General features: G+C 38.9%; 1 protein-coding gene across 1 annotated transcript in view; it reads right to left on the bottom strand.

The window, feature by feature from the left end:
• The window catches only part of LOC130906700 (F-BAR and double SH3 domains protein 2-like), a 39,025-nt gene extending 15,167 nt beyond the window's left edge, over window positions 1-23,858 (bottom strand). The window contains exons 1-10 of the mRNA XM_057821248.1: window positions 23,592-23,858; window positions 18,754-18,851; window positions 17,669-17,714; window positions 8,418-8,491; window positions 7,915-8,059; window positions 7,616-7,749; window positions 3,799-3,853; window positions 3,599-3,727; window positions 3,355-3,477; window positions 3,195-3,290 (exon numbers count right to left, since the gene is read on the bottom strand). Coding sequence (XP_057677231.1) covers window positions 3,195-3,290; window positions 3,355-3,477; window positions 3,599-3,727; window positions 3,799-3,853; window positions 7,616-7,749; window positions 7,915-8,059; window positions 8,418-8,491; window positions 17,669-17,714; window positions 18,754-18,851; window positions 23,592-23,612 — 921 coding nt within the window. The 5' untranslated portion in view covers window positions 23,613-23,858. The remainder of the gene's footprint in view (window positions 1-3,194; window positions 3,291-3,354; window positions 3,478-3,598; window positions 3,728-3,798; window positions 3,854-7,615; window positions 7,750-7,914; window positions 8,060-8,417; window positions 8,492-17,668; window positions 17,715-18,753; window positions 18,852-23,591) is intronic.
• Window positions 23,859-25,095: the final 1,237 nt, after the last annotated feature.

The raw sequence follows: 25,095 nt of genomic DNA, 5'->3' as shown, positions 1-25,095 counted from the left end.
AACCTCAGTCAGTCACACTCCAATCTCCACTATGGCCAAGACCAAAGAGCTGTCAAAGGACACCAGAGACAAAATTGTAGACCTGCACCAGGCTGGGAAGACTGAATCTGCAATAGCTAAAACACTTGGTGTAAAGAAATCAACTGTGGGAGCAATTATTAGAATATGGAAGACATACAAGACCACTGATAATCTCCCCCGATCTGGGGCTCCATGCAAGATCTCACACCGTGGCGTCAAATTGATAACAAGAACAGTGAGCAAAAATCCCAGAACCACACGGTAGGACCTAGTGAATGACCTACCGAGAGCTGGGACCACAGTCACAAAGGCTATTATCAGTAACACAATGCGCCACCAGGGACTCAAATCCTGCACTGCCAGACATGTCCCCCTGCTGAAGAAAGTACACGTAAAGGCCCGTCTGCGGTTCGCTAGAGAGCATTTGGATGATCCAGAAGAGGTCTGGGGGAATGTGTTATGGTCAGATGAAACCAAAATAGAACTTTTTGGTAGAATCACAGGTTCTTGTGTTTGGAGGAGAAAGAATACTGAATTGCATCCGAAGAACACCATACCCACTGTGAAGCATGGGGGTGGAAACATCATGCTTTGGGGCTGTTTTTCTGCAAAGGGACCGGGACGACTGATCTGTGTAAAGGAAAGAATGAATGGGGCCATGTATCGAGAGATTTTGAATGAAAATCTCCTTCCATCAGCAAGGGCATTGAAGATGAGACGTGGCTAGGTCTTTCAGCATGACAATGATCCCAAACACACAGCCAGGGCAACAAAGGAGTGGCCTAGACAAGGTCCTGGAGTGGCTTAGACAGTCTCCAGATCTCAACCCCATAGAAAATCTGTGGAGGGAGTTGAAAGTCCGTGTTGCACAACGACAGCCCCAAAACATCACTGCTCTAGAGGAGATCTGCATGGACGAATGGGCCAAAACACCAGCAACAGTGTGTGAAAAGCTTGTGAAGAGTTACAGAAAACGTTTGGCCTCCATTATTGCCAACAAAGGGTACATAACAAAGTATCGAGATGAACTTTTGGTATTGTCCAAATACTTATTTTCCACCATGATTTGCAAATAAATTCTTTAAAAATAAAACAATGTGATTTTTCTGTTTGTTTGCTTTTCCTCATTCTGTCTCTCATGGTTGAGGTTTACCCATGTTGACAATTACAGGCCTCTCTAATATTTTTAAGTGGGAGAACTTGCACAATTAGTGGTTGACTAAATACTTATTTGCCCCACTGTTTATCTATAATTGCTCTTTACCTTAAAAAATTGTTTCATCCAATTACTTGATTAATCGATGGAATTTTCAGTAGAATACTTGATGACTAAAATATTCAATAGTTGAAGCCCTAGTAATAAGACTTCCAATCAACTTGAACGAGGACCACTTATATATTGAAGTGTCATTTCAATTAATTGTAGAAAGAATAAAAGAGCCACAAGATTGGACGTCTATCATCATCAATGACACTGAAAGAGTTAAAAGCTGGGAGCTGGGAGACCAGTGCAAACACTGTATGTTTGCAAAGTGATCAAAGTCCGCTTCCCTGCTTTCACATGAGATCATTGAGTGTTCCATGGGCTTGTGTAATGTCCCCGTGAGCCATAAAAATGGTTTAGAGGTAAAAAAAATAACATGAATAAAAAGCAAATATTTTGTTGTCACACACATGCATGCTTTCGCCGACATACCTCATTATATTTTTGAATGATTTTATTTTAACAAGACATTTATTACCTCTCCTTAGTCACAACCAAAGTTATCTCATTGGCTGTCACCGACTATGATTGACGACCAATCCATTCTTTCATCAAGGATGACAGAAACGACGGAATATTTACCTTCACCGCTTAAGTGAAACCTACAGGTTGTGTGTTCGGTTTGTATGTTTGTGTTTAAAATAATCCCTTTATTATCAGTTATTAACTTTGCAGATGTGTTTGTAATAAACGGGAGAGGTGATTAGATTTGGGCTCATAAAGTCAAAGGTCACAGAGGTCAGAAAAGGAATACATGATAATAAAATGGCCTAATTAATTCATCAATGCTTTTAATTTGGCTGCTTAAGTGAAAGTTTTTCTTTATTTTATTTTCCTTTTTTGTTTATTAAAATAAAAATAAAACAAAAATGTTAAAAAAGAAAAAAAAGAAAAAATTTACTCATTATTACTCATTTATTTCATTAATCAAATAATATACTTTCAAATAGTTTATTTACAGATTTACAATTTTTCTTAACCTAAAATAAGTTTTAGAAATCAAGATTTTTAGAAGGCTCATAAGAAGAGGTTTCGGACATTATTTTGTGTCAGCAATGATTCTAGTGCTTCAACGATTAATCGAGTGACTCGAGTAATTCAATTAGAAAAAAGCTTAGACTCAGATTTTGCTGCTTCGAGTATTCGTTTAATTGGAGTGGCGTTGTAATAATTTGTTCTGAAAGTGCATTGATTTGGGTGGATACGCTGCCCTCAAGTGGCAAAAGTGACTACGCCATAACTTGTCTAACATCGCTAAATCCAGCTGCTCCCAGTTAAGACCAACATATGGTAAGTTTTTGTTTGCGCTAATGTGTTTTTAATGCATTCGTAATTTAGTTTATAGATATATTTAGCCGTTTTTTGTGGGTATATTTGTTTAAACGATTTGTTAGGAGCATTGTAAAAAAAAAAAATTAACATTTTATAGCATTTAAGCTAGCGGACTTTTGCTATGCAAGTTAGCCAATTGTTCTTTTGTTGTACTTAGATGTCATTTATTTATTTTTTATAGCGTTTGAGGCTAAACTCAGATATTTTAATTTACTTTTAAATGATGGTGCAATTCTGCATAGTTTGAAGAAACACGTGTTTTTTGGGGGTTTTTTTGCATTTAATTCTCTTTTGAAAGTACAATATTAGCAAACCTATGTTTTACATTTCCTAAAATTTATTTTTCAATGCATTAAATGTTCCTAATCCGATGACTCGCTTATTCAACTAACTAGTGAATAGATTAATCGACTACTAAAATAATTGATAGCTGCAGCCCTAAATGATTCTAAACATTCTTAATTCGATAATCAATTAGCTATCAAGTAGTTGATTAACCGTGGCAGCCCCATCTTTTATCGTTATACAGTATGTACAGAAGCATGATCAACGTCTGCGGTTCCATGTTTGCCTTTACCGTATCCGTGTCGATAGGCTGGAATGAGAAGTCTGCTGCCCTCTGGAAAATTGGATTCTTCTGAACAAACATCTGCTGATGGAATTCCTGCACTACCTGTAGTACATAAATAATATATTAAAAAGAGATGCAATGACTTTCCAACGAGGACGCTTCTTACCCCGTTTGAGCTGTCCAAAAGCTTGTTGAAAACGTCATGAACGGCCTGGTAGCTCTCCAGCTCCGTCTGACATAGCGACACAAGGTAATCTTTCACCTGCTCGTAAGTCCTACCGTCAAGTGCCTGCAGATGCAAAAACAAAACAAAAAAATTAAACATTAATTAAACAAACATAGAATTAACTCACTGGCAGCCATCGCCGTCAATGAGAAGGAAAAATAAAAATTCGTTTTGCGCAACCCACCTTGAGGCATATGCTGAGATCAGTGTCGTAGTAGCGCTGCTGGTGGGCATTGGCGGCCGCCAGCGTGAGCAGGTAGTCATTTCTGCAGTGGGTGGCTTTGGAGATGCATTCGCTCCGCTTCGCTTTGAGCTAGAATGCAGAAATTTAGTCAGATAATGCCGAGACCGCCTCTGGAATCCTTTGCAATTAGCTCATCAAACCTTGACAGTTGCCCTCTGCAGACTAGATTTGGACTGGAAGAGACTCAGCTTGGATCTGGACAGAACAGAACAGAGAATTTTGCTTCCAAATGAGCAATTCTTAATTTAGTTTTTGGACAAGGACCTCCAACAGAGCATAGTCAGATGGGGTGGCCCGAAAGTCATTACAGTTAATTAGTTAGCTTTCCAAGTCGAAGCGGGTTTGGTCCCACTGCTGCCTCACTAACAAGCCGACCTAAAAATATTCCACACACCTGATCAACCGGTGGTCTAAATTTGCAACCTGGGGACCAATTGTGGACAGCGTGACAGTAATTTGCAGCCCCGACTTGACATCTACATGAAGTGTGTTTGTTTTTTAATCACTTACAAAACAAGTTAGCATAGCACAAGCTAATGACAATTGAAACCTAATTTCAAAGTGACACCAGGTGGAAGAAAATTATATCCTGTTACCCAGTCAGGCCTTTCTAACGTAGCAATTTCAGGAAAAGAGTGAGACAGTAATTTTTTAAGTTTAGTCACTATAAGGGTCGGTCGGTTTTACGATCGAGAATGGAAAAAAAAAAATTCAGCTTGAGCTCAGTTATTCAGTCTATCATAGTTTATCAACTACAGTGATCCCTTGCTACTTCGCAGATTTTTTTTCATTTAAAAAAATAAAATAAAATACAGATGAGGTGTCCCGAGCCAAGCGCGTAGTCTCACTCTCGCTCTCTCCCTCTCCCTGCTCTTTATTCGTCAGGCAGTGCACGTGCACTGGACCTGCTTATTAAAGTTAACAATGATGGACAGATGTTTGTGTTTGATCTTGCCAGAGTCACCAACTCCAAAAGCGCTGCATGCTTCAATCATCGTTTAACTTGTTAAACAGTTGCAGTGGCAACTCACTGTGTGTAAGTGAGCAGCTTGAGCGGATTTGAGTTAACTCACTCAATGAAGCATTCAATAATACCAAGCTTTTTTCTACTACTTTTTTCTTGTTTAAAAATAATTCAGTGGGACAGGGTTTAAAACTTATCATAACTATTACATTTGGAGTGCTTAAAAAGAAAAAAAAAATATATATATATATATATATATATACACTGTATATATACTGTATATATACATATACTGTACATATTTTTGTTTTTTAATTATACTTCGGGGAAAAAGTGAAAAAAAAAAAAAACATGTCTTATATGTATCTCTTTCCAATGCTAAATCTGAATAAATACATCGAACACGAAAAAAAAATAATAATAATTGGTGTGTGCTACTTTGCGGTTTTTCACTTATCGCAGCGGGTTTTGGTCTACATTAACCACGAAAAACGAGGGATCACTGTATATGTATATGCAAATTGACTAAAATAAAATACCATGAAATGATTTGAGATACGCCAATATAAGCGGAAAAAAAGTTGTATTGTTTTTGGGCCAGATCGCCCAGTCCCAATTCCTATACAGTACATACACAGAAAAAGTTGTGATGCTTAAGAATGAGTAGGAATATAGCGGGTTAAAAATCTTCATGCTCTGAAGAACCGCTCATGTTCTCAATTTTTAGTCATAAAGATAGAGAAGAATAGATTACTTGTACTTTTTTCTTAATCCCGTAAATTTTCGTGTTATAAACTGCTACTTTTCACCCTCATTTTGAATCCTGCGTCTTCTAGTCGAGTGCGGCTTATTTTTTTACTTATTTGGGTTAATAGGTAAAACTTTATTTGACAGCAGCGTCATATGACTGTCATAAATTTGACATGACACTGTCATAGGCATTAATGAATGCTTATGCCAGATGTCATTATGTGTCATCTGGCAAATTTTGTCACTAAGTCCAGTTATGTCCATTCAAAAGTGAGATAATTTGCTGGATGACACTAAATGACATCTGTCATAAGCATTCATTAATGCTCATGACAGTGTCATGTCATAATTATGACGGTCATATGACGGCGGTGTCAAATAAAGTATTACCGGTTAATATTTTTTGGTGTAAATACCCCATAATACAGTGAGGACAGCTTCGGCTTAAGTCCGGTGCGGCTTACCTATGAACAAATACCACTTACATGTAAATTTGGTGGGTAGTGGCTTATAGTCCGAAAATTACGGTATCTAGACTTACAGTGCCTTGCAAAAGTATTCGGCCCCTTGAACCTTGCAACCTTTCGCCACATTTCAGGCTTCAAACATAAAGATATAACATTTTAATTTTTTGTCAAGAATCAACAACAAGTGGGACACAATCGTGAAGTGGAACAAAATTTATTGGATAATTTAAACTTTTTTAACAAATAAAAAACTGAAAAGTGGGGCGTGCAATATTATTCGGCCCCCTTGCGTTAATACTTTGTAGCGCCACCTTTTGCTCCAATTACAGCTGCAAGTCACTTGGGGTATGTTTCTATCAGTTTTGCACATCGAGAGACTGACATTCTTGCCCATTCTTCCTTGCAAAACAGCTCGAGCTCAGTGAGGTTGGATAGAGAGTGTTTGTGAACAGCAGTCTTCACCTCTTTCCACAGATTCTCGATTGGATTCAGGTTTGGACTTTGACTTGGTCATTCTAACACCTGGATACGTTTATTTTTGAACCATTCCATTGTAGATTTGGCTTTATGTTTTGGATCAATGTCCTGTTGGAAGATAAATCTCCGTCCCAGTCTCAGGTCTTGTGCAGATACCAACAGGTTTTCTTCCAGAATGTTCCTGTATTTGGCTGCATCCATCTTCCCGCCAATTTTAACCATCTTCCCTGTCCCTGCTGAAGAAAAGCAGGTCCAAACCATGATGCTGCCACCACCATGTTTGACAGTGGGGATGGTGTGTTCAGGTTAATGAGCTGTGTTGCTTTTACGCCAAACATATCGTTTTGCATTGTGGCCAAAAAGTTCAATTTTGGTTTCATCTGACCAGAGCACCTTCTTCCACATGTTTGGTGTGTCTCCCAGGTGGCTTGTGGCAAACTTTAAACGAGACTTTTTATGGATAAAAAATGGCTTTCTTCTTGCCACTCTTCCATAAAGGCCAGATTTGTGCAGTGTACGACTGATTGTTGTCCTATGGACAGACTCTCCCACCTCAGCTGTAGATCTCTGCAGTTCATCCAGAGTGATCATGGGCCTCTTGGCCGCGTCTCTGATCAGTTTTCTCCTTGTTTGAGAAGAAAGTTTGGAAGGACGGCCGGGTCTTGGTAGATTTGCAGTGGTCTGATGCTCCTTCCATTTCAATATGATGGCTTGCACAGTGCTCCTTGAGATGTTTAAAGCTTGGGAAATCTTTTTGTATCTAAATCCGGCTTTAAACTTCTCCACAACAGTATCTCGGACCTGCCTGGTGTGTTCATTGGTTTTCATAATGCTCTATGCACTTTAAACAGAACCTTGAGACTATCACAGAGCAGGTGCATTTATACGGAGACTTGATTACACACAGGGGGATTCTATTTATCATCATCGGTCATTTAGGACAACATTGGATCATTCAGAGATCCTCACTGAACTTCTGGAGTGAGTTTGCTGCACTGAAAGTAAAGGGGCCGAATAATATTGCACGCCCCACTTTTCAGTTTTTTATTTGTTAAAAAAGTTTAAATTATCCAATAAATGTTGTTCCACTTCATGATTGTGTCCCACTTGTTGTTGATTCTTGACAAAAAAATTAAATTTCATATCTTTATGTTTGAAGCCTGAAATGTGGCGAAAGGTTGCAAGATTCAAGGGGGCCGAATACTTTTGCAAGGCACTGTATTTGTGGAATACCTACAGTCACCCACACTATCTTTAGCAGCCTCAGTATAAATTGAGTTTGGGTGCTATTGTTCTTACTTGGCTTCCAACTCTGCCCTCTCCCGAACAGCCTGCGCCATGGTCTCCGCCTCCTGGTACTTCTTCCTGCTCTTGGTCAGGTCTTTGACGGACTCCTGCAGCTCGGCCTGGATGCTGGTCAGCCGTTCGATACACTACAGGTGGCAAGATGCGAACGTGTGATTCCTCTCAATACTAGGGAGCCGCGCACCTCGAGGAGGGCCTAACGCCTGACCTAAATAGCGTCGGCACAACTATTCAAACGGCCACGCTTGTGAAACCCGAGCTAGCAAATGCGAGTTTGCGACTCTCTGCATTACCTTGCGCAGCTGTTGCTCCTTCTGCAGTCGGGCCGTTTTAGCCGGCTCGGCCACCTGCGCTTTGTAGTTGTCGCAGGCGTTGATTCTGGACTGGGTGACCTGGACGGTACCCTCCAGATAAGCCCTCCATACGCAATACATGTTCCTGGGCCAAACACACACACACACACACACACACACACACACTGTTGTTTTACACAGCTGAAGCAACAGTGGAGCAGTTCTTGCACACCCGGAGAGGAAGTTTGTGGCCCAAGTGGAGCAACGGAGGAAAGGGCAGAGTTTCATTGAGTGCAAGAGTAGACACCTGATCTGGAGCCACAGAGTAAAGCAATATAGTCTGAGTCCTCAATTAAAAGTTAAAGATGTTTACTTCAGGGAAAGCATTTCTTGCTTCTGAGCAATTAATCAGTCAATTAATTGATGATATGGATAAAAAATAAAATGGGTTGCAATATTTTTAGATTGAAATCACCTGCAATTTGGTGGGGGGGTTTTCTCACCTGTGATCGGCTTCATCCGACAGGCTGTCAGGCCACTCTCTTTTTAGGTACTGATTGGCCAACTTCTGCAAAGCCTGGAGGAGAGAAAGTGTAAATGACATGTTCATCTCTTCATCATCCAAACCTCTGTCCTCCTTAACCCTTTATAGGGCAAGTGATAATTTTTGTGCAATTAAAAAAAAAAAAAAAACTAGCCTCAGAAAGACTTGGACGTAACGTTTAGTATAGCATGTGTGGCCTAAATTACCCAAAATGTGATACCTGCGTATGTAGATGCCAAGTGCCAAATATATAAATATATATGGCGGAAAACACAGACAAGGCTGAAAAAGCAGTTTCTGCTCTTGCACCCCTCTTTAAAATAAACTGCTGTATTTTAAGCCAAAAGAACTGTGTTTGATGGATCAATATGTCCAAATGCTGCCATAGCAGTTTCATGGCGCATTAAGCCCCCAAACTGTTTTTAATGTGTCCATTTTACCCTAGAGACCCCACTTTACAGACACGGTGCAACTGCTTTTGATTCAACCCAGCCATTAAAAAAAATGAATTATATATATTATTCGAAATGACTATCATTTTTAGCTTACAATCATTAATTGATGTTTAATATTTAGTTTCAAAAAATGACTTTATAACATTATTCACTCGCATATTTTAAACTTTTAAACAAATTACGTCACAATGAAAAAAATAGTTTCTGTAAATAGGTCGCGGATATCTACCTCATAACTATCGCTTAATTGTTTTTTTGTTGTTGTTGTTACTGTCCCATTTTCCCCGATATTTTAGATGCTAAATAATCGATCCAAACAAAGATATATTGGGGGGGGGGGGGGGGGGGGAGGCGTTTAAAAGGGTAAATATTTGAAAAAGAAAATCTCGACCACTCCTTGATTTCTGCATTGCGGCCCTTATTATATTTCAGTGTTTCACCCATAAAATCTCCAAAAAGTCCGGCTGTGGCCATTCACAGCTGTGTCTTGATTCTTGGTGAGACATGCTACACGGAGTTTTGGGATCGAAACAAGGCAAGTACGCAATAAATATCTCGTTAAAATCATGATGTCTTTAATTATGCTCTCTCATGCTCTCACCTCAAGTTAGGGTTTATGTTTTTTTTTAAATGCCCTCCTGTTCAAAAATTTTGAGCTTTCCAATGATGTATCACACATGCATATAGGACAGTTTTGAAATTTGGCCAAATTGGGGGTCTCAGAACGGAAATTCAAGTCACCTGAGTGTTTTCCTCACATATATACTATATATTTAAATTAGGGCTGTCAAAATTATCGCGTTAACGGGCGGTAATTCATTTTTTAAATTAATCACGTTAAAATATTTGACGCATTTAACGCTCATGCCCCGCTCAAACAGATTAAAATGACAGCACAGTGTCATGTCCACTTGTTACTTGTCTTTTTTGGTGTTTTGTCACCCTCTGCTGGTGCTTGGGTGCGACTGATTTTATTGGTTTCAGCACCATGAGCATTGTGTAATTATTGACATCAACAATGGTGAGCTACTAGTTTATTTTTTGATTGAAAATTTTACAAATTCAATTAAAACGAAAACATTTAGAGGGGTTTTAATATAAAATTTCTATAACTTGTACTAACATTTAACTTTTAAAAACTACAAGTCTTTCTATCCACGGCTCGCTTTAACAGAATGTTAATGCCATCTTGTTTATTGTTATAATAAACAAATACAGTACTTATGTACAGTATGTTAAATGTATATAGCCGTCTTGTGTCTTATCTTTCCATTCCAACAATAATTTACAGAAAAATATGGCATATTTTATAGATGGTTTGAATTGCGATTAATTACGATTAATTAATTTTTAAGCTGTGATCAACTGGATTAAAAATTTTAATCGTTTGACAGCCCTAATTTAAATTATTAACTCTTTCAGTAAAATTGATAATGATAGAAATCCAATTATGTGGCTGTTTTCATCCTTCTGCTGTGAATTTAAATGAGTTTGTCACTCGTCAATGTCCAATCCATTTGAATGTTGAACATGAACATTCATTGCACGTTGATTGGACATCTATTGCCATGAATGGCAGCCAATGAGATAATATTAAAACAACAAAATAATTGTTATTTTTATATTTTTTATGAATACAGCTATAAATTAATAAAATATTAATATATTCTAAATTAAGATAAATAATATCTAGTATCAATAACAAATAACATTTAAAAAATGTTGTTTTATTTTGAAAAAATATATTTAAAAGAAAGAATATTTGAACTTTTTTTTTTAACCCATTCAGACCTGAGCATGCTGCTGAAGGACATGACGCCATTGCCACTTCTGGGAGATGACTGGCCGAAACTTTACCCATCGAAATCAAATCATGAGGTTTAGTACGCCGTTTGCTATTTTTGGCTCTTTAAAAATGGCCGAGACAAAACCCTACTCCGAAAAGGCCAACGTTAGTGCTCTTTTCTTATCAAAAACACATTGACATTAACAATAACCAATAAAAGCATGAAAAAAAAATTTTTCAAAAGTTTTTGAGTAAAAATCAGCGAAGATATTTTTTTTTTGCCCAGCAGAAAAAAATGTGGGTCTGAAGTTGTTTAAATAAATAATACAGTAAATAAATAATAAATAAAATATTGACCGTTTCTACCCTCTTTTGTCCCCCCTCCCAATTTAAAAAAATCTGAAAAAGAGACGAAGTTTAAAAAGTTTAAAAATAAATTAGAATATTTACTATTAACTCACTGCTTGTAATTGAAAACAAAAACTCTCCAATTATTCTAAACTGGGACAATGAAACGTCTAGCGCCGTCAATGGCAGCCAAGGAGTTCAATGAGTGCCCTCTAAAGCATCACCTTTCCAATTGGCCGAATTACAACCGACACAAACTCAAACTCTTCATTTACAGTATTTGAGTGTTGTACTTGCTTGCAGGAGGGGTGAAAAACTTAATTCAGACCCTAAATGGAATCCAGTAGATATATTAAAATGTTGTACCTTTGCCAACAGCGAGGTTAACCGTACTAGAAATAGCGGAACAGAGTAAACATTTAAAGAGACGCCAGGCAAAGACGTACGAATGAGGTCCGAGCAGTCTATCAACTGTGTGACCGCCACTCCACTTCGCATAAGTTCTGATATTTAACAGACTTTAAATCCACAGAATGTTGGGTACGCGCTTTCCGAGAGATGCCTCTGAACCCGATGGTCTCCGGTGGTCCCGCTGCCAAGCCCAGAGGAGCCGCCACAAACCGGCCCATTGTGGGGAGGGACGCGCGACTGAACAGGGCGAGAGGACACAACTGAATGGGAGGAAGAGCCCAAACAGAGGAGGTTATTTTCATGGCTGGATGTGATGTGAATAGCAAACCTCCTTGTTGGCTAAAGAAGCTTGCAGGTGGAAGACGTCAACCTTTTAAAATTTAGTTCTCAGTTAATCATAGCACAAGTGCATCTTTCATGCTTGAGCAAGTACAACACTCAAATACTGGAAATGAAAGAATTTACTGGTATGTCAGTTGTAATTGGGCATTCATTGAAATCATTGGCTTCCATTGACCACCCTAGACGTCTAATCCATTCTGACTGGGAAGGGCAAATGAACGTTCAATGGCATTGAAACGTGAGCCTTTACAGCCAGTCATCCCAATTTAAATGAATGGGATATAAAATCCTCGTCAATGGCAAGCAATGTGTTAAATACAATGATATTTACCCCCCAAAAATGTACTGTATATTTTCGATACCAAGTCCAAGTCACCAGATTTTGAGGATCTGCCGATACGATACTTCATCAATATATTGAGGGGAAAAAAATATTGCCATACTTCAGACATATCACTCTTTCTTCTCTTAATGTAAGCTTCCTGTCATAGCTGTCATAACTATTTTCCTCCCGCAGGTGTTTATTTTTGGTGGTATGGTCATGTTCAGTTGTCCAAAACATATTTTTCTGTTTTGTTATAATTTGGTTTGTTTTTTTTGACGATATATTTGTACATCTTATTTTGCTGCTTTGTAGCTCTTATTTTTTTTAAACCCAAATAAACAAATCAATTAAAATCTTAAGAAAGCGATCTTTTTTACCCAGTTCCGATCTTCTAAAAATGACGTGATCCGGGCCCGATTTCCAATCAAGTGATTGGATAGTGACTTCCATACATTGTAATGTTATTAGCAGGGCTGTGACAAAATATCGACATGGTGTTATACCACGATGCTTTGCATCCTAAAAGGTTATTGATACGCTAATGCCAAGAATCGAGATATCGTTTTAAAAAGGTGTCAACGTAAAAGAATGTTCGTTCATTCGAAACCAGAGCATTCACAGTCACTCTTTCCGACTTTCGGGATATTTACAGGGGACTTTCTGTTAATTTTAGGGCATTTACAGGTCACTTCCTGTTGTGTTTGAGTCACTGCCATTTCATTCCCGGGTCCGTTCCTGTTCTGTAACCCAAAATCCACAAGAAGTGACCCATAAAATGGCCCGAAATTACCTCGTTGCCTGGCATTGGCTGCCACTGATGGCCATACAAGTGGAAGGGGCCCGTTTGAAGTGGGAGGGGTTAATTTGCTGCCACCCTCCTAGTTCAAATGGATTGGACGTCTACTCGAGATAAACTTACAGCAGAAGGATGAAGACAGCTTGCTTTTCGGTTTATTAGTTATTTTGAATCAACCTAAAATGATTTCCTGACCAATGTATCGCTAACCGTTGTATCGCCATATTGTTAGATCATCGTTATCGTGAGCTTTGTATGGCAAATCGTATCGTATCGTGAAGTACCAAGAGGTTCCCACCCCTAGTTATTAGGGGTGATAACCAAAGTGTTTTTTTTTTTCCATTCATTTTTCTTCTTCTTTTCTGAACATTTTATCAATTTATAATTGTATTTATTCATTAATATAAATATAAAAGTAATGGTTTATCACAATGATAATAATAATAGTCACTTGCCCACTACAAGGTAAAAAAAGTTAAATGTTGAACATACATAATGTAAAAAAATGTGCAAAACGTCTGTCTTCTAGATCTTTGCTTTCCACCGATTGGTGCTCTCAGCCCCCAAATTAAAAGTAATGTGAGTATACCATATAGTCCGCCCTTCCTGGTGACTCATTCATACCCATTACCCAGTGTTGTTTTCGTCAACAATGACGATAACGAAAATATTTTGTTGAGGGACAATTTTTTCATGACGATGACCAGCTCAAAACGTGGCTCAGGAGACTACAACAGAACGAGAAGAATGCCAGCTTTCATCTGACTAGATGACACAGAGATGAAAATGCGACATAGTTTCTGTCATATGTTCAAAATGTGGGACATTTTCATATTGTATTTGGAGTTTGCTTACTTTTTAGCAAGGTTTTGGTCATTTTACTCTTTTGAGAGGTGCTGCGCCTCTCACTCACTCTCCTCACTGGAGTTTAGGATGTGTTTCACAGTTAGGCTGCGCTCCATCTTGCTTGTTTGTAAACCCATATGTTTTCTATCTTGGCAAGAGAGATTATGCAATGTTGCTTTAGCCTTTAAAGGTCTGTGCTGAGTGATTATCACACACTAAATGTAACTCGTCACGTTAGCATTAGCATCAACTTTAGCATGGCACGAATCCTCTTAAAATAATGTACTCCTTTTGCTGCAGGGTATGTATTACCATCACGAAGTATGCATTGTCCTTGTAGACGCTACAATATGTGCTCATCTGTCTATGTTCATTCGAAATTGTTGGAAATAACCTTTATTTTTGGTCTAAACTTTATTTTACAGAAGTGAACATAATCTAGAGGAAATTTGTATGAGTTTTTGTCAGCAAAAACTACACGAAGAATGACTCAAACTAATAATATTTTCACCCAAAAGACTTAGACTAAAGTTAAAAGGACTGCCAAAAACCACACTGCCATTACCACATGCATCTGTGCTCGAGACTATCAGTGTGTGTATGTGCGTGGGAAAAACTGACATTGCACTCATCAGCAGTGTCACAATATTTTCTCAATTATTAGCGGTCAAAGAACTTTGCAATTCGCATACTTAAATACTTGCAAACGTCATTTATCACCAGTGTTGTTAAAAACGGCGCTACAGTATAATGGTGTAACTAACGGCGTTATTTTTTTTCAGTAGCGAGTAATCTAATTGATTACTTTTCCCATCTTGGCAACGCCGTTACCGTTCCTGAGGATGTAAAGGCGTGCGTTACTATGCGCCACTACGTTGATTGAAGGACGCGAGAAAAATCTGACAGACACTGACTCACGGAGAGAGCAGAGTGGGAGTAAGGAGGAGGGAAGGAGTTTTGACGCCGTTGCAAACGCGATGCTAGGTGGCTCCAATAATACCTGACTGTAGCCGATAGCCTAAAAACTACGCACTCATGATGCGACGGTAGATATCACATGTATATAGAACAGGATGCGAAATGACAGAGTCGGCGGCATTAGCACATGTACAGAGAACTAGATGCAAAATGACAGAGTCGGCGGCGTTAGCACATGTACAGAGAACTACATGCGAAATTATAGACTCGCCGGCATTAGTAAAAAGCCGCCATCTTAAAGCCGTAGACTTCTCAGGAAGCCTCTGTTGTTGAGAACTTTACTAGCGAACCTAAGTAGAGCTGTCCCGACTAGTCGACGTCATCGATGACGTAAATGCGTCGACGGGCAAAACATACCGTCGACGGGTAATGATGGGTTAAAAAAAATTACATGTGCATAAAGTTTAGAATCGCAGGCGCTCGCGATACAAGCGGTTGTTATTGGCACCCCCAAGGGGGCCGCTGTTGCTTCAATGTGACCAGCGTTGTCAGATTGAGCAAAGAGGAAGAAAGTGGGCGAGCGAGCGAGAGAGGGGGAGCGAGATCGGCGAGTTGGAAAAGTGCGCGGGTAGCGCCGAGTTGAGTGGCTTCATCCCCCACGTTTTTGTTTTGGTCAATAAAAGTATCCTTAAAGAGCCATCCGACGCCTCTCGGTGTTTTTATGCACGCCGCCGCCTTCCCGAGGAGGAAATCGGACGAACCCAGACGAACCGATGACAACGAGCCAAGTGAATCGCCGGTGAGGAGTTGAAAACACCGCCAATTTCCAAAAAGGGCAGAGATGGTAACACATGAAAGCGGCATAAAGCCGAAAAAGCGGACCAGAATAGCCAGAGCCTGGAATTATATCAAGGAAAATATGGAGGGTACCACTGTGTGTACTCTTTGCTAAGCTGAGCTCGCATATCACGGTAGCACGTCGGCTATGAACGAACACTTGAAGCGCCATCACCCAAGTATAATTTTCGAAGACAACAAGAAACAACAAGCTAGCGGATTGTAAGTCCATACAACTCTCTAACGATTTTTTAAATGGAAGTTGCCTTTATGTGCGTCGTATCAACGCGCATTTTTAATAAAATAATTTTATATAATTATGTATTTTTTAAAATGATTATTAAATTTATTAGGATCAAGCTCCCACTTAGGGAAAATATATACATATATCCTGTATATACATAATATAATAAAAAATATATATGGAAACACCACTGGCCTGCTTACTGTAATCCATGACTGCACTAATGTTAGTTATTTAATATTATAAAGTTTAGCATATAGTAGTATACTGTAAAATTAATAGTATATATTTAATTTTTGTTACTTTGGGTATGTGTGCCTTTCATTCAAAATAATTGTGGTAATATTTCAGTGTGCCCTCTGCGTTATCTTCAGGTTAAAACAAACAAAAGTTGAACAGTTTTTCCCCTCCTCAAAAAATGCGGAATGCGCACCGGAAAGAGCATCTGAACTCACACAAAGTACTCTGAAAATGATTGTCCGGGACATTACAATTCATTTTAACATTTAGAACAATATAGACAATGACATACCGCAAAAAGAGTAAGAATTGTTTTGACTCCTGTTAAAAAGGTGAAGTCACAGTGTTTCTGTTTACATTTTTTTGCACCAGTTAATGCCAGCAGCATTTGACCTCATTGTTTGTGATTTACTATTGATATTTATGTTATTTGTTTATACGTTAATAAAGAATTTAGATGTTCCAAAATGTTTTTGGTGAATTAATAAGCTTTAACAAAAACGTCATTATTAAATTAGTAAAAAAAAAAAAAAATTTTTTTAAATGATTAGATTAGTCGACTAATCATAAAAATAGTCGGCTGACTAATCGGGAAGAAATTAGTCGTTTGGGACAGCCCTAAACCTAAGTAACTTTTTATCTAAAATACTCCTAAATCTAGACTTGAATCTATCTTTAAATGATAAAACCGTTTTAAAACATTCACATGTCGAAAGTAGACAGAAGGGAACTCATGCAATAATGGGAGCAATTTTAACAACTTTAACTGTTGATTCACAACATTGAATGTCTTCCAAACATTTCAAAGGTTACTATCTAATTATCGCAATACTCCTGTGTCTAGTTAAGTTTAGGGTAAAGAATTGGGCTAGAGCCAATTGTCCTAAAAACCCTTTGAACTTCACAGTGTGCCCTATGTTTTTTTTTTTTTGGAATGGGGGAAAAAAAACATGAAAAGTAACACCAGTTACTTTGCCAAGTAACTAATTACTCTTACATTCAGGTAACTGAGTTACTAACCCAATTACTTTTCGGGAGAAGGAATTTGTAACTGTAATTACTTTTTTGAAGTAAGATTAACAACACTGTTTATCACTACCTGGACTCAAGTTCAGCTAGAAAATGAAATTTCGCATCAATTTTCTCTAGCACTTCGCGTCACTAGTGAACTGGAATCTCAATCCATTCAAAGTTGTTGCGGTTACTACACAACATAGCACAAAGTTTTTAAAATACTCTTCGCCGTCTGTCAACACATGGGTAAAAATCGGACAGTTTTTGTGTAATGGCGCAGCCGTACGAGTAAACAAAGCACAAGCTGGAGGAAGTGCCTCGGACAAATGGGCAAACAGACATTTCTGGGTTGCTGGGCGGACTGCAGACGTGCCCCCTCTTCACGACAGTGCGGGACATTCCTCACGGGGATGTCACGCCACAACACCGCCGAAGGCATTCCCCCCCCCCCCAGACGTCCGATTGACGTGCCTCTGGAAGCTGCGGCTAAAAACGACATGCCAGAGGACTTTTGACTGGGGTCACTTATTGCTTACCACACGGGAATAATAAGTGTCCATAACCAACCATGCAATCATCACGTCTAGGTATCATGAAGAGATAAGACAGGGCAATAAAGATTTACGACATGAAGGACAGTTTCCTTACCTGGGCATAGTCTCGCTCTACAGATGCCCTCTTTTGGCTAAATGTCCTGCAAAAAAAAAAATTTTAATTGAACTATTAAATCATGCATAAAAGGCGCAAATTTATCAGAGTTCAATCGTAAGTCTCCATATTTCCCGACTAGCTGCGACAAATCACAACATGTGGGAACATTTCGTTTAATTTTTTAGCAGTTCAAATCACTGTCCTCGTTTACTTGCCCCTCCCAGTCAAAATGAATTGGACGTGTAGTGCCGTCAATGGCAGCCAATAAGTTAACAAGGAAAATGCAAATGCATTGCTATCAAGAGTAGCGCAAAGTCAAATTTAGTCCATGACAACAAATTTCTAGTGACATGTGTCACTAGATATTTGAGTATTGATAATTTTGCAATCAAATAATGTGTGCCGATACAACATTTCAGTACCAATACTTTTCGATACTTTTGACAACTTTGCCCACAGAATGGTGTTTTTCTATGATAATACTTATATTGAACCTATCAAACAAAAGAATAGACTATGGCAACAAGTCTCTATTGCACAACGTATTTGTAACTTTCATAAACAATGCCCGAGATGAGAATAAACTCGTGTTCCATCGTGTCTGAGCTAATTCACAAGCCAAAGAACAAAGCCGCGGGGACGCCCTGGTGTAATTTATAGGTATGCTTTAAGGGGAGGGGTCAGCACCCCAGGGTGAAAAAGCGGAGTGCAGCAAAAACCATCAAAACAGCCAGTAAACAAGTCCTAACTCGATTGCCGCGCCTCCGAACGATCAGACGTGACTTCCTGGGAGCTTCCTTCACGCTTTGTATGTTCTAGTCATCATTTGGGCGATGGGAACATCTGGCGGCTCTCCCGTGGTCTTGCCTCGCAGCTGTTGGGAAATTGAGAGCTGCGCCACTGGCCACAGACAGGAAGTGGGGAGCCGTGGCTCTGTCAAGACCACGCCGGTGCGAAAAACATGACCGCAGCCTTTGACTTATCAGGCTTTGAAAGCCATTTTGAGAACAATACTGTGTGTTTTTCCTGCTCTACCCCGTGAACAACGTCTGACTTTTACACGCGGGTGTGTAGAAACTAACCTCAGGTCCTCCAGGAGGTCACACTCGGCCTGGTGTTTGACGTGCAGTCTGTTCAGCTGCTCGCCGTGAGTGTGCTTCAGTTCCTGGGTGACCCGGACCTGCAAAAAAAAAAAAAAAAAAAAAAAATTGAAGACATAGGATTAAATCTTTTCATAACCTAACATCTCCCAAAAAAACTAACATTTTGAATCCTGCGGTTTAGCCCAGTGTGGCTTATTTGTTGATTTATTTGGGTTTATAAGTAACACTTTATTTTAGTACTGCAACGATTAATCAATTAACTTGAGTATTCGATTAAATAAAAATATTCGAATTAAATTTTGTTTCTTCGAGTATTCATTTTATTAAAGTGGCGTTGTAATGGTTTATTTTGAAAGTGTTTGCATTTAGTTTTATTGATTAGGGTGGATACACTGCCCTCTGGTCTGCCTCTTTTCACATGGCTGAATCCAACTGCTCCCTGTTAAGACCAATGTAAGCTAAGTTTTTGTTTGAGCTAATGTTTTTTGATGCATTCATAATTTATAAATATATATTAGGGCTGCAGCTATCGAATATTTTAGCAATCGAGTAATCGACTGAAAATTCTATCGATTAATCGAGTAATCGGATGAAACATTTTTTTAGGTAAAGCGCAATTATACATATACATGAGAAAAAAAAGATATTTAATCCAATATTGAACCATTTTCAGTCAATCAATGTCTTTATTTTCGATGTACATTGTTGAAAACAGCCAACAATTGCATCTCAGATGTGACTTGAAAAAAAAAAATCACTGCTTTCACTCAAAAAACTTCTAGATCTTATAAAAAAAAAAAAACATACTTCTTACCTAAAAATGTAATTACGCTTGAAAACACACATCACTTAAAAGCTAGGTGTTTTTTCCCACGTGTTTCAATTGAATTTCCATTTGTGTCAAGCTATTTTTAAGTTCTAGTTAAGTTTTAACTTAGTCTAAACTGTAAGTACTGATAGGATTTAGAGTGTGTTCAAAATATGTAAATGTATGATACCTGCTGTATTGAAGAACATTAGGGACCAGTGCTACTTGGTGTTTTATTCAGCAATGACTACTGAGCTAAAACTGACAGTTAGCTTTATTATTTTTTAATTTTACACCTTCATCACTCTACAGCGCTGTGTTTTTACAGATTAAATAAAGCCTGTATGTAAGACACGTTAGCCACGCATCGACAGTGGTCATAATCAATGGAAACCTAGCCCTCTGAAGGGCTAACGTTACGTGAGCGAGCGACAGTAACGTTATATTTATTAGCGCTGAGAAGTCTACTGCTTAAAGATGGCGGCTGTTTACTAACGCCGCCCAGACGCGGTCGTGTCTGTCATTTCGCAGCTAGTTCTAAATGCATGCGATATCTATGAGACGCATCAGACACTACCTGCTACCACACTAGCATCATGCGGGCGTAGTTTTTAGCTACGTCGGCGTAGTTTGTAGCGGCTGTCGGCTGCGGTAAGGTTTTTTTTTTTTTTATTGCTTCTTCCTCTACGCACGTGACGTCAGCGCGTTGTCCCGCATTAAAAGCAGTCCGGGCAAAATGTGATTCTTAGAGCTGGCCAAATTAAACGATTCCTCGAGGTGAATAAAATTACTCAGATCAGTTTTTAAACTCGAGTTTCTCGAGTTGCTTGAGTATTCGTTTCAGCTCTAATATATATAACCCTTTTTTGTGGGAACATGTCTGAATCTTTTGTTAAGAGCATTGTAAAAAAAACTTTTAGCATTTTATAGCATTTTAGCTAGCGGACTTCTTCTATGTAAGTTTGCCAATTGTTCTTTTGTTGTACATAGATCCTCATTTTTAACATTTTTTTATACCGTTTGAGGCTCAGCTCAGTTATTTTAATTTTTCATGTTCCTTATCCGATTACTCGATTATTCGAACTTACTAGACCATCGATTAATCGACTACTAAAATAGTCGATAGCTGCAGCCCTATTTTATTTGATAGAGGCGTCATAAGACTGCCATAGGACCGTCATAATTATGACACGGCACTATCATGGGCATTAACGAATGCTTATGACAGATGTCATTAAGTATCATCCGGCAAATTATGTCACTAACTCCAATTATGTCCAGCTCATATTTTTTTTACATCCATTCAAAAGTGAAATAATTTGACGGATGACACAAAATGACTTCCATTATTTACTGTAGCATTGCAGTGCATGCTAAGAGGCATGTTGGACGACAACAGTGTCGAGAGCAGGTTGACGGCAGAGGCTGAATGTCTCCCCCAATGGAGCAGTGATGACCAAATGAAGATTCTTGAAGCAGTGGTTCAAAGCTTCATGGTGATTCATTTGGTGTTATGAAAGTCTTATGATGCCGCTGTCAAATAAAGTGTTACCGGTTAATACAGTGGTTCTTAACCTTGGTGGGGCTACCGAAACCCACCAGTGTCATATGCGCATTAGTCCCATTGCAGGACGTGCGATTGTTTCAGTTGTTGTTTTTCAAACACGCAAACCTTTGTTTTACTTCATAAAAGCAGCAAGTGTGCATAAACATGGCTTCCTGTATCCCTTTTATACTGTATACACTATACAGCAATCTTCATCGTAAACAGATGCAACCCTTTAGCCTAGATTAAACGGTATTATACGAGTACAATGTGGTCATGGTAAGTAAACCAGTCTTTCCAAACTAGGAGTGAGACCCTCTTGGTACCTCACGATACGATACGATTTGCGATACAAAGCTCACGATAACGATGATCTGACGATACAACGATTATCGATACATTGGTCAGGAAATCATTCTAGGATATTCTACAAACATGTAATAAACAGAAAAACAAGCTTCTGCTGTGAATTGGAATGAGTTTATCACTAGTAGACGTCCAATACATTTGAACTGGGAGGGTGGCAGCAAATTAACTTTCGTTCATTCGCTGCCACCCCACCCACTTCAAACGGATTGAACGTCTATGGCCGGTAGTGGCAGCCAATGCCAGGCAATGAGGTAATTTTGGGCCATTTAAGGTCATTTACCTGTTCATTTTCAGTTACTTCCTGTTGATTTTGGGGTATTTTATGGGTCTCTTCCTGTTGATTTTGAGTTCCAGAACAGGAAATGACCTGGGAATCACCCAAATGAATAGGCATTGACTAAAACTCAACAGAAAATGACCTGTAAATGCCCTGAAAATCGGACAGAATGACTGTGAATGCTCTGGTTTCGAATAAACAAACGTTCCCAGTCTAAATGGATTGGGCGTCGAGCACCGTCAATCCAGCCTTAGGGGCAGTTTACATGGCGACTCTGCGACACGAAGACGCATTGACTGTGTTGCGGAATGGCCTCGCGTTCGTATGGTGTCGGCGAAGACAGAAGGCAAAGACGCAAACCTTGGAATCCTGCCTCCAAAGTGGAAGAATTTGATTGCTGGGGCTTGAGGGGGGTTTGCTCCGAATGCTTATCAAAAGCTCCCGCGGCGTGGGACCACGCCGATAACGTCAGCACTCGTACACGTCACATTGGGAGTGCGCAGCAGTGCTACTAAACATTAAAAACTGCAAATATTGCGGAACGTCGGCTTTAATTTACTGTTTTTATAATATTTTTAATCTAAATATGTTGAATGTTTCCATGTTTGTGCCTTTTTGAACAAAAGAAAATGCCATTGCTTAGAGTGGGCGGGCATGCTGTCTTCCGGGCCGAGGAGGTCAAAGTGCATCATTCGCTGTCGCCTTGTAAAGCTGCACTGCCCCCTAGGGCCTGGCATGAATACTACATCGTTTTCATGCGGTATTGCGACACTGTTCGAATGGAGATAGAACCATATAAATGCAAACAAGAAATTTCACCATGTCACCAGTCACCATGTAAACGGCCCCTTAGAGATAACTGAGACACTATTATGGTGGAAGATTTTGGTAGCAACTTGTTGGTTAATTTTTATTATTATTATTTTTTTTTTTTTAGACATTGACACCTCACCATCTCAATTCTTGGCAGGAGCATATCGATAACCTTTTGGGATACAAAGTATTACGATATATCACCATTTCGATATTTTGTCACATCCGTATTCCAAACAGAGGTATTGATGTCTTCTGGTGAAAATTCTTCTAGCTTTAATATCACAATATGTATCGCAAACCACCCAAAAGTCGCAATTCCAATTTTTTTTCCCAATATCGTGCAGCTCTAAAAGCACCATTGAAACAAGTTGACGATTTATTCTTGCATTCCACCAGACACTCGTAAATCGAAAATCGGGCTATGCGACACATATGTGTTCAAGTTCGATCCACTCTCGAATTCGGCGCGGATAAAAATACATTCCGCGTCGGGGTTAGGGATTATAATCACTTTTTTCCCCACGCAGGAAAAACGCTATTGCGTTGATATTGCAGCGGTCCGCTAGTTTTAGTGCGTTAACCCGAGTGAAGAGAAGTGATATTACTTCAACATCAGAGTGGCTTTGATAAATCATTTGGGCGCCGATGTAACACTTTCGTGCTGTTAGTCGTGAAAATGTAAATAATAAAAAAATAGAAACGTGTAGCAAAGTGACGTTTGTGTGCAAGTGAGAATGCCTATTAATTAGAATGGAAACTAGGGCGCATTAAACGAAGATGTTTCTGCTAAAAATGATGGTACATGAGCTCCTAGTTACTTTTCTTGACTTTGGGGTAATTCAATGTGCAGCACGAGTAAACAAAGCCAAAAAATAGCAGAAATAGTTACAGGAAAAGTGCCGTTTTTCCATCGTGGTCTGGCAACCATTAAATATGTACCACTTCGTCGAGTAACGTTAGCTTCGGAGGCTACTCTCAAACTGTGGGGGGAAAAAACTCACCTTTCTCGGTGGGGGTTGCATCCTTCTTTGTGGACATAAAAACTACGCCAAAAAGTCCGAAAGTTTATCCGAGGAAAAAAGTTCGGGTGCTTCGGTGACTGGAGGTTCGGCAAAAAGAACGATAGTCCAGGGCGCCCACAGTAGTTAGGCGGCCATAGCGAGTCCGGTAAATGGTGAGCCGAGCCCCGTTGATGAAAACAGTGCTGTTGCTTGCGGCCCCAGAGAGAAGACCAGACCACAGAACAGATCAGCGTCAAAAGTACGTGATGAGTTAAACTACTTCCTTGCTTCGCCCTTCAAAATAATAGAGTAAAATGTACTACTTCCACGTTGTGTATCACAATAAAGGACAATTGCAGTCGTGTTATAGTTAGTCAAAAGGTTATTTAATTCAATTATTTTATTAATATGATAGCCCTTGTGTGCTGATTTTTTGCGACACATAGGAAAAAGCGTTCAATTTTGGAACGTTGCTTTGAAGTGTAATATCAAAGTCATTTCTGCATATTTTTTTACTTGCGACCACTCAAAATGTTCAGTGTCAGCAGACCTATCCATACCTATATTGTTTTTATTTATTTATTTATTTTCGATGCCCCCTATGGAAAATAAAAGCAATATTGTGCTAAGAGCAAAAGTAACTGTCATCTGCAAACATATAAAAAACACATTCAAATTGGAATATTCAATACTGACAATTTAAAACCTTCGATATGTTAATAAATCATAACATTAAATTTTTTGGGGAACGCAACATTTTTGGAACGCAACATTTTCAGATTTTTTGCGACACATAGGAAAAAACGTTGCATTTTTATTTATTTATATTTATTTATTTATTTTTGATGCCCTCTATGGACAATAAAAGCAATAAAAAGCAGTATTGTGTTATGGGTAAAAGTAACTGTCATCTGCATAAATATAAAAAACACATTCAAATTGGATTATTCAATATGGAAACGTTAGAGCCTTCAATATGTTAATAAATCATAACAATTTTTTTTTTTGGAACACAACATTTTTTGACAATGGCATTTTCAAATTCTTTGGGACACGTAGGAAAATTTTTTTGATGATATTTCACAAACCGCTACGCAGAATTGAACCAAAGCTGACCAAATGTTGAATTGTGCTCTATTCTAGTAATTACATTTGGAAATTTGGCTCTGTGACATTTGGTTTGAGCACAATCCTCAAAATGAATTTTGAAATCCATACTGACCTCCATAGGCGGAAATAAGTGCGAATTGGAAGATAAATGTAATATTGATGATACCTCCAAAACCGCTGCGCAGAAGTGAACCAAACTTCATCAAATGTTGAATTGTGTCATATTCTAGTAATTACATTTGGAAATTTGGTTCTAGGACATTTGGTTTGTGCGCAATCCTCAAAATGAGTTCCAAAAGCCATACCCAGCTCCTTAGCGCGAGATCAGTGCACTTTGGAAGAGAAATTTAATTTTGATGATATCTCCCAAACCGCTGCGCGGAAGTGAACCAAA

The sequence above is a fragment of the Corythoichthys intestinalis genome, chromosome 18 (genome assembly GCF_030265065.1).
Source record: "Corythoichthys intestinalis isolate RoL2023-P3 chromosome 18, ASM3026506v1, whole genome shotgun sequence".
NCBI lineage: Eukaryota > Metazoa > Chordata > Actinopteri > Syngnathiformes > Syngnathidae > Corythoichthys > Corythoichthys intestinalis.
This window is presented reverse-complemented; position numbering and strand designations above follow the sequence as displayed.